Source organism: Suricata suricatta, chromosome 5 (genome assembly GCF_006229205.1).
Source record: "Suricata suricatta isolate VVHF042 chromosome 5, meerkat_22Aug2017_6uvM2_HiC, whole genome shotgun sequence".
Lineage (NCBI taxonomy): Eukaryota > Metazoa > Chordata > Mammalia > Carnivora > Herpestidae > Suricata > Suricata suricatta.
The window spans coordinates 94248634-94265573 of record NC_043704.1 but is presented as its reverse complement, the minus strand read 5'-3'; the positions used below and the strand labels follow the sequence as shown (position 1 = coordinate 94265573).

At 42.7% G+C, this 16940-nt stretch overlaps 1 protein-coding gene across 1 annotated transcript in view; it reads right to left on the bottom strand.

Moving 5' to 3' along the window:
- The window catches only part of SLC7A14 (solute carrier family 7 member 14), a 107686-nt gene that overhangs the window by 22875 nt on the left and 67871 nt on the right, over window positions 1-16940 (bottom strand). Inside the window, exons 3-4 of the mRNA XM_029940777.1 lie at window positions 6544-6780; window positions 4687-4904 (exon numbers count right to left, since the gene is read on the bottom strand). Of these exons, the coding sequence (XP_029796637.1) occupies window positions 4687-4904; window positions 6544-6780 (455 nt within the window). The remainder of the gene's footprint in view (window positions 1-4686; window positions 4905-6543; window positions 6781-16940) is intronic.

Genomic DNA, 16940 nt, shown 5'->3' with positions numbered 1-16940 from the left:
TCTCCACAGGAAAGCTGGTGTAGCTGCTCAGCCAGGTGATCCAGAGCAGCCCATCCCTCTAGAGAGCTTCTGTGGGGAAGCAGCACGTGCCTCAGTTGCTGGAGGGCTGCTGCTTACTTGGTTGTCAAAAGCAATGTCATTAGCAGCACGCTATTCGGTGTATGGGGTGCCTAAAAGCTGCCCCACTGTGTCTTCCTGATATTTGAGAGGCATAGGAATGAGGCAGCTCTCCATATTCTGCTTTGGCCAGTCTGCCAGATGTCTAGGAGATAATTGGGCACCTTTATATAATTCACTCCCATGGTAACAAGACAAAACTCCAACTTTAGTAGCATTTTCTACCACTCTCAAGCTCCAGATCTATTAGCAGCCTAACCGCAGTGATGGTGGAATGTGTTAATAGGTTCCAGCAAATGAATTAAAATGTGGAAAACATGAAAACCAACTTTTCCTTTGTTTGGTGGCCATCCGCATTCCCCACAAATACTTGCTAAGAACCATTTTCCTTGGAGCTATTTGTGTGGTAGAGTGTCATATTTGGTTCAGGAAAAAACCATAAGATAACATCAAGAACAAATAACATACAGGCAATACACATCCAACAATGTTAGGGGCTGAAGAACTGCAGATGGAAGCAAGGATTCAGCTGAGGGCCAGCAGTTACTTGATCTAGAGAAAAATGTTTGTTGTTCTTTAGTTCTTCAAGACCAAAGCAGCATTTGACCCAGAACCTGGAAGTGAGTAAACCATTCCTTAAGCTATTTTCTTTGGAAGGATATGGTTGGAGCAGAGAAAGAGTAGGTTTGTGAGGGGTACATGACCAGAGGAAGGACTGTTCATTATTGACCCTTTCAGAGTATTTGGGTGTCAAGTCATGTACTGGCATCCTTAAAAACCATCTCTTACACTACACAATGATCTTCTCCAGCTCATCCTATTAGAAGTGATTGAAGAGTAAAGTGGATTGGAACTCTGGACTCGGCCCTTTGTCAGAGATAGGGCCCAGGTTTCCCCTACGGCCAAGTCCATGCAGCTGCCAACTAGTCAACTCACTTTTGTTGACAATTGTTAGTAACCAAAGAGGGAGTATCTATTAACTTGGTGGATGACATGTCTGTGAGAGGGTTTCAGACCTTAAAAGTTAGGATCCATATTCAAAGTGGCCTTGCGTAGGGGCACCTGGCTGGCTCAATCAGTAGAGCACAAAACTCTTGATCTTGGGGTCATGAGGTCAAGCCCCACGCTGGGCAAAGAGCTTACTTAAAAAAAAAGAGAGAAAGAAAAAAACCTCAACCCCCCTCTCCCCCTGCACAAGAAACAAAGTGGTCTTGATGGACTGGAAAAGAGACCAGAAAACAAAGTTGAGAAAGAACAGGTCCAGGCCAATTTGCTAGGGAGGAAATGTACTATGCAGAAACCCAAGGCCAGGCAGATAGAAAAGAGGATGAGTCAACAACATCCTTAAACTGGGCTGTCCTTTGTGCTCAGCTGATGCTTTTAGTCACAGCCACTAGAACACATATTTGAATTTCCTGCAGGGATAATGGATTTGCAGTGAAAACTACAAAATCCCAGCCAGACCTTTTTGGTGGCCAATAACAAGCCTACTCAACATGGTAGGGTTGGGTTGCAGTGAGGTTAGAGAGGCCAAAGGTGCAAAGAGAGACAATTGGTCCCATATGTCCAAACCCAGGTTAGGGGGTAGTGGAGTAAATAGGGCTTTGACTCAAGCAGGACTGGGATTGAATTTCAGCTCCATTATGATCTAGATCTGCAGCCTTAACTTTTCTCAATTTAAGGTATTTTGACGTAAGAGTAGAGATCCTTGTTCTTATTTTGTAAGGTTGCTGTGAAGATTAAATTAAAAGTGTACATGCAAGACTTCATCACAAAGAAAATGGTTAGTGTTAGGAACAGTATTCTTCCTTTTTTTTTTAATGCCTGACTTCAGATCTTTTCTTGCCACAAAAGCTAGTGAGAACCTGGGATATGTATAAATGGGGGCTCCTAAGGCTGGCTTGATTTAGTTTCTTCCTTGATGATGTGGATTCCTGACTATTCTGAGGAGGGATATGGAGCCCTTGAGTGGGAAGAGGAGATCCCAAAGAGAATGTTCCCCCTCAGCACAAAGCACAGGGGGAAGGGTAAAAGATTCATTCACCGTTTTTTGGCATGGGCACAGAAGAGATTAATTGCTTCTAGTCTTTACATGGGGCCTAGACTATAATGTATGCCATTTAGGTGAACTCTTAGGAAGAGTTTGAAAAGTAGACGTAGACTGAGTAACTAAGAAAGGTTTTCAAATTGTTTTGCTATGTTGTCTTAGTAAACAATGCTCTTTGTCCTAGGTTGGTTTATACACCAGCTGAAGGTAAGAAAAGCAGCTACACTATGTCTTAATGCTTCCTAGCATTATGACTTTGTAAAAGACTTTATGACTTTATGACTTTGTAAAATGATAAAGGAAATGAAAATGTTACATGTTGGATGAATTGCCTTATTATGTTTTTTTTTAAAGAAGGCTCAGAAAGAAGGCAGTGGTCAGGGACAAGGTAGTCAGTAGAAAGCATGTTGTGGCCACACAGACCCAACTAGGAATTTCAGTCCTGGCATTGACTAGCTAAGTGACCTCAGGTCAGCTTCCTAGCCTCTCTAAGCTTGGATTCTCCACCTGTTAAGTGGGGGACAATAGCACCCCTTTAAGGTTTTGTTATGAGTGAAATAACATCCATAGAGCCCAATGCTAGGCATCTCACAGCCAATAAACTCTAGCTCTTCTCCTGTAATTATCACTATTGCTAACCACACAATGTGTACTAAAAAACTAACACGTTATTCTTTTTGGCAAACATTTGACGCAATTAGTTTTCCCATTTGGTGAATGAGGAAACCTGAGAGTACAGAAGTTAGCTGTTGGTCAAAGTCTTTACAGTAAGCCTATGACTCCCAAATTTCTTAGATTGTGGAAAAAATGGTGGGAACATCTTTGTGTGTTATGATGGAAATGCAGTTGAGTTCCGGAAAAACATGTTTTTCTTTGCCACTCTTGTAATATATTGTTTCTCTTATCTGATAGGAAAGGAACAATTTGTATTGTAAGAAAATATAGACTCAGGGATCCAGAATGCGGTCAACAGTGTTTCTTTGTCTCTTCTGGTTTTAACCAGTTTCAGAATTTATTCACTTCGAGGAGGAGGGATGAACTTTGCGGTACTGCGGAATTCTTACAGATAAGCAGAAGACTGGAAACCTTGGCTTAAATTCCTCCTTTGCTTATTTCTCGGCATTGAACAGTGTGGCACGGTTCAGAATAAATAGGAGTTATTTTGAGTGTTCTCCAAGAGAGATTTCTGGTCCCTGGACATCTTGGAGGAAAACCAGTCTAAGCAAAAGCTACAAAAGCATATCTGGTAGAGACCTGAACTTGCTGTCTGCCAGTGCAAGGCAGTCGTGCCTCTCTTGGCCTCCATTTCTTCAACGGCTAGGTGAGGGGATAAGACCAGGTGATTTCTAAGACCTCTCCCAGCTCAAAATTCTCTGATTTTTGTGATATTATTTTTAAAAAAGGGATAGGTGGGTGAATTTTACAATGAATTTGTAAATTAGGCATTTTTAGTCATATTAGAAGGATCCACTGAGGGTTGATGGGGGTGGGGGAGAGGGGAAAATGGGTGATGGGCATGGAGGAGGACATTTGTTGGGATGAGCACTGGGTGTTTTATGGAAACCAACTAGACAATAACCTATAAAAAAATTAAAAAAAGAAAAGAGAGGAAAAGAAAAAAAAAAGGATCCAGGCATAATTTAGAACTACTTGTCAGCATAAAGAATTTGCCATTCTGACCTTCCCATTTTTCTTGAGCATAAACCTCACCACCCAGATCATGGGGATGAGATCTGAAAATATCCTTTTGGTTCAGCCTCCTCTCTGGTCAACTCCCAGACCACTCTAGGTGGACTTCTCTGCCGTGAGCCATGCCACTGGAATGGGATTTCAAGCGGCCCTCACTGGGCCAGCCCAGCTGCACTTGGACTTCAGTGGGGCTCTCCATATTGGGCCAGACGTTGGGATTAAATTGAAAAACTGTTCTTTCTCTAGCTCGGTACCCAGGCAACACTCATCCCTTGTCTACCCACCCACTCTCCTGGCTCTTTTACTGCCTTGTCTGTTAGGGTTGTCTGTCCCTCTGAAAATATTCTAGAGAGATTCTATAGGACTGAGCTGTATAGGCTTTGGAGTCAGATTGCCCTGCCTTTGGGTCTTGATTCTGCCAGTTACATTGTGTGCTTAATAGTGAGCACACACTGACCTCTCCAAGTACGAATTTTTCATCTATAAGACCAGAATGTAAATCTCTTCCTAGTACGGTTATTAGGACACTTACATATTATATGCAGCACACTTAGCCTAGGATTAGGCATATTTCACATGGCCAAAACATCAAACCTTTTATTGTTATTTGTATGAAATAGGATCTCAATAAATGTTTATGAAACAAATTAAAAAAATTACATAGGAGCCACTTTTCCAGAGCATCGCAATTAAATTCAGATAAAAAGTAATGAAAAGGATGCCATGAAGATTACAGGACAGAGCAACATTTTCTTAAAAATATGTCTCAGACGGGTCACAAGATGGAAGGCAGAGTGTGCAATAGCCATGCGAGGCTTTAGAAATGAACTCACCCCTGACCAGCCGTGGGGCAAAAACTGGCCCTCAGCCCAGTATTTCCCATTGATGAAGAAGAGGCCTGCAATCATGATGAACGCCCACACGGCCAGATTCAGCACGTTGAGGACGTTGTTGAAGCCCACGGAATTCTTCACCCCCAGTGCAACTATGACAGTGACAATAACAGCAATCACCAGAGCCAGAAGGTCAGGGTATGATTCCTCACCTTTCCCTAGAGGGGAAAGACATGTGTTAATATTGTTCAGAGGGGAGAAAGGGCCATGCGAACTCCCAGCACCCCCTCAGAACATTTGCACTCAGCTCTGACAAGGGTGATCAGGTTGTCATGGGGGGAGGAGAGGCTTGTGTGCAGGTGTGTGTGTTTGTGTGTGTGTGTGTGTGTGTGTGTGTGTGTGAGTGCCTGTGCCTACACTGTGGTCCACAAGTGTCTATTTGCAAATGAAAAGGTTTTGAAATACAGGTAAGACAGTCTGATATCCTGAACCAAAAATTGGGATACATGATATGACAGTGACAACACAGTCTAGGGAACTGTGGCCCAGAACACTTGAAGTCAGAACTGTCCTGACATATTGGTGGAGTATAACTTGAGTTTAATACACCATTTGAAAACTGGTTTATCTTCACTCTGGTTCACTTTATAGTCCATAAATTTTCCATCCTAGTAATCTTTTCATGTTTAGAAAGTTTGAAAATGTGTATCTTTAAACACCATTGGAGGAGGGTGTGTTTTGCATTTATGTGTATGTGTTTGTAGATAAGATAAACAGTGAACACACCCCTACTTGTCTGTTGGCCAGTGGACTCCTGCCATCTATAGAATGGAAAAGGCACTGCCTCTGCTGTCAGGCTCCTGAATTTTAGCTGTCCTTTTGCCCATGACCCACTGTGTGGCCTTGGGCAAATACCTCAGGTCCCTGGACCTCATCTGTAAAGTGAAGAGTTTGGACAAGCCTCAACATTCCATGAAATCAGCATATTGTGGAGATGTGGTCTTCATACTTTGTATCTTCTTATGGTATCTGCTTGCTCAGCATTTTTGTTAATTCTTCTGAGATAGGGACACCAAAGTCACAGGACTAGCACACAGCCACAGAATATATACTTGGAAGTTCTGGGGCAAGACCCCCAAGCTTCCCCAACTATTGTTTGGCTTCTCATGAATTCGAGAGGTTAAAGTCAGACGTTAGTATGGAAAGCGGGGCAAGCGATGGATAGAGTGCATGGTATTTGTTTCATGAGCTTCTGATTGTTCAGTGTTCACCCAGTTCTATTACCCCTTCCTTGACCTCTGCTAGACTGGAATCCATTTTTACCTTTTAAAAGCATATTTTCTCATTTAAAGATTAATACATGCTTATTTATGAAAATTAAAAACAATTTGCTGGGACCACTAGAGAAGTTCCTTACAGTTCTTTTTCCTGCATTGGTTTTATTTTTATATAGTTATTAACATGATGCACATACCATTTGTATCCTTTGTCACATGACATTGCATCAAAAACGTACTCCATATTATTACAACAGTCTTCCTAATCATCCTTTTGATTGCTACATAATATGCTTCCACAATTTACTTAATCATTTGCTCTACTGTAGAATACTTAGGCGGTTTCTAATCTTTAATATAAATAAGGCTGTGATGAATATCTTTTCATATAAAGCTTTTTTTGGAAATTAGAATGATTTCCTTAGGATAGATTCACAGAAGAATTACTTAAAAAAAAAAAGAAGAGGGAGACATATCTAAGGGTCTTGATACGTTTTGCCAAATTGAATCGTTAAGAAGGAACCCATTTGTTGGCTGGGGTAATTCCGCATGTTGGGCTAACAGAATATGGCAGCCTCACCTAGGCCGTTGAGGGTTCCCACGCTCTGCACCATCCAGCGGCTGATGGTGTGGTTTGCCAACGAGTCAAACATGCTGCTAAGAGCACTGGCACCGGCTGCAGTGCCAATCAGGTACTCCAGGATCAGGTTCCAACCAATGAAAAATGCCACGAATTCCCCGACAGTGACGTAGCTGTAGGTGTAGGCTGACCCCGTTGTCTTCGGAACACGGACTCCAAACTCTGCATAGCAGACACCTGCGTGACAGAAGCACATACGGGTGGTGGACTGTAGGAGATGAGGTAACCTCTTGGTGGTTAACCATCTTGGGTACAAAATACTGGGAATCTCTGGGATCTTAAAACAAATACACGAAATTTTATGTCTATGAATAAATTCAAGGCCAAGTCTAACATCTTTCAATGTCAGTTCTGAAAAGCTGTTAACCTGAATGCTTGGGAAGAGAATCAGAACTAATTTTAATGAACTATTGGAAACTTCTCTTTATTTTGAAAAAGTCCTATTTGTTGTATGAGTCTCTGTCATGTTCTTTAGGTGTCTTTAGGTGTCAGAATAACCCGGTCTAGTTCATTGTGACCCTCCATACTTGATGACACTAGGTTTACATTATTTATAACATTCTTCTCTTTCATTTTTGCATATTACAGAGGTCCTCCTCATTTGAGAATGATAGTTCAAGCGATCTGTGAAGACTCTGTACTATATACAGGAGGCAGGGTTGATAGAAAATGCAAATATAAGTAAGTGACTAGTTTTTTTTTTTTTTTTGAGAGAGAGAGAGAGAGAGAGAGAGAGAGAGAGAGAGAGAGAGAGAGAGAGAGAGAGAATCTTAAGCAGGCTCCACATCCAGTGTGGAGCCCAATGTGGGGCTTGATCTCACAACCATGAGATCATGACCTGAGCTAAAATCAAGAGTGGACGCTTAAATGACTGAGCCACCCAGTGCCCTTATTGCTTTTCTTTGATAGATTTATTAATTAAATTAGAAAGAGACTGGGAAGACACCAAACTTCTGGGAGCTGGGAGTTTCCTACATCATGCTAGGGTCTCTGGATTGAGGCCGGTGGGTGGGATGCCAAGTTGGAGGATAAATCTAAGACAGCTTGCAGGAAACACACCAGGCATGGGTCATAGGAGGGATCTCAAAGTAAACTTTACCTCCAGTCCCAATTTTGTTAAGGGCCAACCCTGAGGTTTTCTTATCATAAAGTAAAATAGTTCACTCTTTTATGAATAAAGAAGGCAGGTTTCTTCTCCTTTGAAGGGAGTGAAATCAGTGCAAGGGGGCACAAATAGAGATGTCAGATGCCATGGCACAATGAATGGTTTCTCTTATCCTACCCCTTAGTGGTGCTGGCTCTCAGAGCGTCCATGTGAAAGGAGCCCTGGACCAGGTGGGCTGTTCTCTTGTCTCAACTCTGCCTTGAACCTGTTCATCCCTTTATATTCAGTTTCCTTCTTGGTAAAATAAAGGATTTAGACAGGGATGCTCTCTTTTTTTAAATTTTTAAAAATGTTTTATTTATTTTTGAGAGAGAGAGACAGAGAAAGAGAGAGAGAGAGAGAGAGAGACAGCATGAGCAGGGAAGGGTCAGAGAGAGAGAGGGAGACACAGAATCTGGAGACAGGCTGCAGACTCTGAGCTAGCTGTCAGCACAGAGCCCGACACGGGGCTTGAACCCACGAACCGTGAGATCATGACCTGAGCCGAAGCCAGACACTCAACTGACTGAGCCACCGAAGCGCCCCAGGGATGCTCTCTTAAGGGCCTCCCTACTCTGACACTCTGGAATTCTACCCGTTACACTGAATTTTATGGATTTTGCTGCAAAACATAGTAAGCATGGCTCACTTTTCTTTTACATCAATGACTATATTGTTCTACGTATGGAGGGATTCTCAGGGCTAGCAAAGTCATCCGTCCCTGCTCTGAATGACCTAAGCCACCATTTGTTTTGAGTTCCTATGTTGGTGTCCCCACCACCTTTGTAAAACAGTTTCTCACCTCCTTTCTGGAGGTCACTCTGTAAGTTGTTTCTTTTTGTTGCTGTCACAGGGATTACCTTGAACAGGCAGACCACCTGGTTTTCTAAATCGCCACTTCTAACACCTGATGTTTATATTGTTAGAGTGTGTCTAAAACTAAGAGGAAGTGCTCCCTGAAGGAAGGGCTGGAGAAGTTTTCCATGAGGACAGTGTAGAGTGTACAAGCACTGAGGATGAGAACCTGACAGTGTTTCCTCAGATGCCTGCAAAACTTCTGTGCTTTCCTCTCCTGAAGAAGAGTCGGGTTTGTGGATACACATTCGGTAGCCCTTTTAGTGCGGTGTGAGGAAGGGATTAGGAGGCAATCCTAAATCTGCTCTTTGGTGTAGGATCCATAGCTTTATCTTCTTACATCTTGTGAGCTCATCTCTTCACTCTCTTAACCCCTGATAATGCATGTGGCTTATAAATGGAAATTTCTCAACCAAAGCTTTTGAAACTGGCATTCATTTAATTGTAAATTTAATTTGGAGAGTCAATATTTTGAGGTTTGGGAAATCAGTGGTTCTCTCCTTAATATTTGATCTGCCACATTAGGTGTGAAAGTACCCAATTCACCATCAGAACCCTCTTGCCAAGAGTAATTAACAAACAGTCAAGTCTCACTTAGGTCTTAAAAGGAGCCTGTGCATTGCTGTCCAGAGGCAGAGAAAGAGGCCATGAGCTATGCACAAGGTAGAAGCATATGAAATCAGTCATTTATTTCCCAAGGTCCAGCTTGGATTCTGATAGCTGGAGTTTGGGAAGGACTTTAGGAAAATAAATTAGACACTAACTAGATAAGACATTTCTGCTTCTAGAGACCATTCTTTTGGATGCATTGTAAAGGATTTTATTTTTGCATCTTTCTGATTTATTGGTATGCAAGAATCCAGGCTTTTAGTGGGCATTAGGGAGTATCCAGCCTAATACTGAAGCTCAGTGGTGAGGAGTAAGTGACCTCTACCCCAAATGTCCTGAAAAAGACCTGGAAAATGTTGCCACTTATTCCACTTTTTTCAAATACATGGTGTGTAGGAGAGACATATTTAAAGGTATCTTTCTAATTTTAATAAGAAATAAAAGCCAAAGAAAAGGAAACCATGGTTTTTTAAATCTTAGATCATGTAATAACTGAGTGTCAAAGGACAAATTACTTACCTAACATGGGTAAAGTGAGGGGGCCAGATAGATAAACTTTAGGGTCCCTTCTGGTGTTACCGTTCTTTGGTTTCACAGCTAGAATCAGCTTTCAAACATTTGAGTCAGTGGAGGCAGCTCTGGAGAAAATACTGGAAACCAGTAGTTCTCAGCAAAAGTAGTACTGCCACCTAGGGGGAGTTTTGGAAACCTGTTGGGGGGGCGGTCCATGGTTTTCATAATGATTGTGGGCACTTGAGGCATTAAATGGGTAGGAGCCATTAGACATTCTGCAGTGTGGCACTGTCCCACAGAAAAAACATTTTCCTGTTTCTTACATCACTTCTGAGGGTCCCAAAGGAGCTGTTTATGAAAACACGTTTATAAATTGTAAAAAGCTCTTTACAATTTCTGAGCCCAAATCTATCTCCATTTTAATACCTTTTTTTTAAAAAAAAGTTTATTTATCTAATTTGAGAGTGCAAGAGAGAGAGAGAGGGAGAGGGAGGGAGATAGGGATAGAGAGAGAGCCCAAGCTGTGGAGAAAGGCAGAGAGAGAAGGAGACAGAGAATCCCAAGCAGGTTCTGTGCTGTCATCACAGAGCCTGATGCAGGGCTGATTTCATGAACTGTGAGATCATGACCTGAGACGAAACCAAGAACGGGACACTGAAATGATGGAGCCACCCAGGTGCCTGCATCTCCATTTCACATATTGACACAAAGTATTTTTTTCATGATTTTATATACACTAAATTTTCCAGGGTTGCAACAACTGGATAAATTGAGGGATAGTTGTAATTTGTTTTGTTTGGAATTTGCCAAGCGTTGGTCATTATTTTGGAAAACCACACCATCAACAGCAACAGAACTCATGGTCCCTGAAAACCACACAGCACACCTGTGTGAGTTTGCGTTCACAGTTGTTCTACAAGTGACAGCAGACATCCGATGACTTCATTATGTCTCCTATTCTTACACTCCAGCATCTACACACTGAAATATTATTTTTACTAGAAGTGACTTTTCTTTCATTTACCTTCCATACTCAGGGTATATTGTTTTTTGTGTTTTTTTAAAAATTAAGTGTGACGCTGGAAAACAATAGGGGTTCCTCAAAAAGCTAAAAATAGAACTACCCTATGATCTAGCAATTGCATTACTAGATGTTTACCCAAAGAATATAAAAACACTGATTCAAAGGGATGCATGCACTGCAATATTTATAGCAGCATTATCTCTGATAGCCAAATTATGGAAACAGCTCAAATGCCCATTAACTGACGGATAAAGAAGACGTAGTATACATGCATGCGTGTGTATGTGTGTGTGTGTGTGTGTGTGTGTGTGTGTGTGTGTGTGTGTATGTAGTGGAATATTACTCAGCCATAAAAAAGAATGAAATCTTGTGATCTGTAACAACATGGAGCTAGAGAGTATTAATGGTAAGCAAAACAAGTCAGTCAGAGAAAGACAAATACCATATGATTTCACTCATATGTGGAATTTAAGAAACAAAATAAAGGAACAAAGTGGGGAAAAAGGAGAGAGGGAGTCAAACCAAGAAACAGACTTTTACCTATGGAGAACAAACTGATGGTTACCAGATGGGAGGTGGGTGGGGATCTGGTTAAATAGGTGATGGGGATTAAGGAGGGCACTTGTGATAAGAACCAGACGTTGTATGGAAGTGTTGAATCTCTAAACTGTATACCAGAAACTAATATTGTGCTGTATGTTAACTGGAATTTAATAACATGTTTTTAATGTTTATTTTTGAGAAAGAGAGAGAGACAGAGAGAGAGAGAGAGAGAGAGAGAGAGAGAGAGAGAGACAGAGTGTAAGCAGGGAAGGGGCAGAGAAGGAGACACAGAATCTGAAGCAGGCTCCAGGCTCCAAGCTGTCAGCACAGAGCCTGACTCGGGGCTTCAACCCATAAACCTTGAGATCCTGACCTGAGCCGAAGTCGGACACTCAGTAGACTGAGTCACTCAGGCACCCCTGTTAACTGAAATTTAAATAAAAACTTAAAAAATCAAAATATAATTTTAATCACTATGAAAAAAATGTGTAGGAAGCTAACATTATCTCTAGTTTATTTCTAGAACTATTTTAGGATAGCAAAGGAAGAATTTCAAAGTATTTATTACCTAAAGTTGATTTGTACTAAGGTCCACCATTGTAAATGAGAAAAACATTTATCTGAATAAGTATAGTGTCTAAATCTATTCAATTTGGTATGCATGAAAAAATTTCTTGCCCTGGGGTTATCTTCCTACTCATATTTGCCTTATGCTATTACCAAAGTGATTCTGCATTCCTTGGCTACCCATCAAGTGTTTGGAGAGGGAGAGACATATTGATTTCAAAAGTGTAACTGCGTAGCTGTAGAAAATCATTATGAAGTACAAGGTCAGGGTACAGAGGCTGCAGACCACTGGGTCAAAGTTTCCCAATGGAGTTGTTCAGAGACAGCAAGTCCAGGTCCCTGAGAAATATAGGGGGTTCAAGAGGGAATAGAGATTTTTCATAGCCTGCGACTCAGATATCCTTTTCAAATTATCAACTCTTTAAGTGTATGGTGCACATGCCCTTCTTATCATTTTGTCATATCCCTAGTGTTTTGTTTTATTTCTATACCCAGAACTATTTTTTGTTAAATTGACAAACTGCCAGCCTGAAGAGCAGTCAAACTTAGGACTTACACATTGAAAAGAGGGCTGGGATAAGACACCCAGGAAATTCTATATTTGGAATATTCTCTGTTGATCTCTTGTGTACCCTCTAAATGATGTATGGGTTGGAGTTCAGAGAAATTTTGTCCTTTTGAAGTGAATTTTTTCCAACTCAGACAGTCTGTGATTCTATCACATATAGATATAATTAGCCGGCCTTACATTTAATACTCCCAGAGAGCCTACATAGGATGTTGAACTTTCCAAATTGCCTAATATGGGGCTGCTGATGATCAAGATAATCATTGTATGTGCTTCCCATCAGTCTAGAACTAGATTCTAGAACCACTTCTAGAACCACTTCTAGAATCTAGAAGCAAAGATTCTCTTCCATCTTAAGAGGGTGTAAAAGAGAAAGATCCAGTTGGGAGTAGGTGAAATATAGACAAGGATTTCTCCACTCAAGAAATAATTTCCCTCCACATTCCACCAAAAAAAAAAAAGCCATTGTCTACATAAGTACTTTTTAAAAGTACTTTCACTTAGAAAGATTAAATCTAGAGGTTATTCACACTTGAATGCCAGTTACTCTACTCAGATAAAGAAAGTTTTTTCATTAACATGTAGTTTAACTTATTGACTAATTCCTTAAGCTATCTATCAACTAACTTACCAATTTCCTACAATAATTTCTGACTTCCCAATTTCTTTCTTTTAAGTGATACACATTGTTAAGTGCTTACTGTGTTAGGCACTGAAGTGAATACAAGACATAGATCTGATCTTGAGGCATGTATATTCCAGTCAGGAGTTTAGTAAACAGATGATCCCACACAGCCAGCATTTAGTACTATACAGTATTTAAGAGGTGCTCTGGGAGCCCAGTGGGGTGAGTGGCTCTTAGAAAACACGGTCCTTGGTTTCTGGGGAAGTAGGGATGAAGAGGAGGCTTCTGAGCTGCACTGAAGGGTGAACTGGGCTTTTCCAGGCAGAATGAAATGGAAAAGGGTGATCTCAAGCAGGTGCAAGGGGGCAGCTGGGATGACACATGCGGGGGCTGCTTTGTGGTGTGAGGAGGATGAGTCTGCAGAGGTGAACTGGGGATCAAGTGATTGAAGGAGCGGGACCTGTTTAATAGACTGGGGGAATCTAGCTGAAAACAACTGTCCAATCATCTACTTGTATTATTTAAAAGCTTTGTCTTGGTTGTAAAATCCTCTTCGAACACAAGTGTTTTTTGAGAGTGTCATACATAAATCAGTAAAAGCAAGGTGGCTTTGTTTGAGGAGGGGGTGGGAGCCTGAGGCTGGTCTGCTCAGGACCCCCTCTCATCCCATACCTCCCCAAAGTGCCAACCCTCCTCTGTGGACTCACGGGGCTGCACTGAGCGCAGTGTGGGGACGGGTGTCAGCTGCTCATCAGGGTTGTTCACTTGGTGGTTGATGCCCCAGACCTGACATTGCAACTTTGATTAGTGATAGACCCGTGGCTAGAACTGAAGCCTACTGATACACAGTTCTAGGAGTTTTCCAGCTCATTCATTCATCCACAATATTTATAAGGTTCTATCTCACACAGAGAAAGCCCCTCAGATGTAACTTGAATCAATTCTGAAAGCAGCTAGAGATAAAAGGGCCCTAACGTACAAAGGGAGAACTATCAAAGTGGTTACAGACCTGTCTACTGAAACTTGGCAGGCCAGAAAGGAATGGCAGGAAATCTTTAACGTGATGAACAGAAAAAATATGCCCCCAAGAATCCTTTAACCAGCAAGCCTGTCATTCAGAATAGAAGGAGAGATAAAGGTTTTCCCAAATAAACAAAAATTGAAAGAATTCATCACCACTAAACGAGCCCTATAAGGTTCTATCTCTATGCCTCTACGTTAGATTTTAGAGATTTAAAGGTGAATAGGAAGAATACAGTTCTTTTGTTCTGGGTCTTATAGTCTAGTGGAGAAGGCAGACAAGAAAACCAACAAATTATAATAACATAAGAAAGGAGGTATTAGTTACAGGGGGAGGAAAATGCATGAGCTGCTTTAAAGAACTGCAAAGCTGAATTCTGAAGTAAGGTCTTTGGATAGCCAGCAGGACTGTCTCTAGGGAAAGAGATGTCAGGAGACAGGAGAGGGGGCGAAGTCTCCTAGAAAACATTTTGCCGTCGCTGCAGCTTCACTCAGGCCTCTGGGATCAGTAACACCGGGAGTGTTGCTCGGAAGGCCAATCAGGTTGTCTTGGGTGACCGGCCCTGGGTCACAGATATCAAGCCTGAGCAGTAATTTTGGACATGCATCTCTCAGTGATTCTCATTCATGAAGTCGGTTCCTCCCGAGTCCCCATCATCTGCCCTCCCCCAGACACAGGATGGAGTCAGCCATTGGACGAACCGGCGCACCACCCCAATTCGGCCCCAACAAGTCCTCACCAAAGACGGCATTTTTGCTGAGACGGTTGTTAGTCATTTCCTTTCCCCTTTCTTAGTTTTTTAAAGACATCTTTGTTCTGTTAAGACACGACCACATCGCTGGGGGTGATGGCACTGCATATATGTGGATTGGGAGCAGGCTATTGCGAGAAATCACAGGACCTCAGAGAGGAATAGAGTGTGAATTCTCTTGGAAACATTTGTTTCCTTTGTGACACCAGCGACCACACAGCGAGTATGAAGTATTGCCATCATTGCTGCTCCCTTTGAGAAACCGGCTGCGGGATTCTCAGAAACATCTATCTCTTCAGCCCCCTGGCCGGTGGGGCCCTGTGATCCCTGCACCCATGCATGTCCTCTTTCCAATGCCCTTGGTTACCCAAGAAAACTCTGAATTTCTTTTCCCAGGAGAAATCCATCAGGCTGTCTCTTCCTCTCACCTCCCTGCCCCTGTCTCATCTGCCCGAGGAAGCTTGGTCACTCCATCACCTGTCACAGAGACCCAGGCAGTTCTAACAAATGCGTCTGGAAGAAAGGCAGTTTGTCTGGCAATGCTCGTTCCTTTGCGTCTAAGAAGAGACTTACCATTTTTCTGCCAAAGCAGGACCCCAGGTGGACAGTTGGAGCCTGTGTTCAGAGGGTGGGTAGCATCTTCGATCAGGGCGTGTGTGACACTATTCATTACTGACCCTGACGGGGCTCCAATTAAAGTTGGTTTAGGGAGCAGAGGGCTCGCAGGTTCCCTAAGTCAGAACACCAATGTATCAACACCTACACGGGAAGGAAAGAAGCCGTTCTCATAGTCTGAGAAATGACCTCTGAGACAGGTCAGGAAGTATCCTAATTCACTGATTAAATGTGACCAGCCTCTCTGTGTACTCTCTTTTCTAGATCTACTTCTGTGAAACTACGTTAAAGGTTGTTGGAGGTACAGTTTCCATAGCATGCTGAATCAGAGTGTTATACTGTGTGGCCATGCTATTGTTAATTATCATCATTAGTGTGCACTAGTTTATTTTGTTGCTTTGTCAAATAATGATGAAGATGGTAACGATAATAACACTCATGTGGTTGCTTTCAACTAAATGACCCACAGGGTTAGCTGTTCCCTGCGCCCGCCTTCTGACCCAGATCGGTCCCTCTTTAATCCTGAGGTGGCAGGTGGACTGGACCCTTTTCTCTGTCCCTACATTTTCCTGTAGGGAACCTCAGGGTGATGTCAAAGGCAACCTTAGAGAAGGGCAGCTGTTTTTTGGCGTCTACCAGTGCCAGGCCCATTGTACACACTTTTTCATCTGATGCCCAGGTAAGCCATGAGTGAATGCCAAGGCCACCATCAGCAGCCTGTCTCTGCTTTCGGAGAAGCAGTGAGTGTCACAGGAGCCACACAGCATCTAGAGAGTGTTTTTTTAAAAAATGTTTATTTATTTTTAAGAGAGAGCATGAGCAGGGGAAGAGCAGAGAGAAAGGGAGACACAGAATCCAGGCTCTGCAGGCTCCAGGCTCTGAGCTGTCAGCACAGAGCCTGATGCTGGGCTCGAACTCACAAACCACGAGGTTCAATGACCTGAGCTGAAGTTGGTCACTTAACCGACTGAGCCACTCAGGCACCCAAGAGAGTGGTTTTGACAGCTAAATGAGATAAATGAGATAAATGCTAAATGAGATAATGCACACAGGCCATTTCCCCAGTGCCTGGCACACAGTAAGTGTTTAATAAATGGCAACTAAAGTTATTAGTAACTGGCCTTGAGTGCGGCACCCAAGTCACTGGGCGTTAGTTTCCCCATCTGGACAGCGGCGCTGGTGCTCCCTGCTGTGGGCTGCAAAGGAGCATGCGTGCTGGAGTGTGGTGGGCACTCCCGCAGTGGGAGCAGTGGCGATTAGTACTGAGGAGGACAGGAGTCGCATGGACTTTCTTAGCAGTAGCCTCCTGATAGTTTCTGCAGGAGCCGTTGCTTGGGGGATGGGATAGAGGAGGTTGGAAGCAGAGCGCCCGGGTGCCTCAGTCAACTGAGTGTTCGACTTCGGCTCAGGTCATGATATCACCGTTTGTGACTTTGAGCCCTGCGTCGGGCTCTGTGCTGGAGCCTGCTTCAGATTCTGTGTTTCCTTCTCTCTGCCCACCC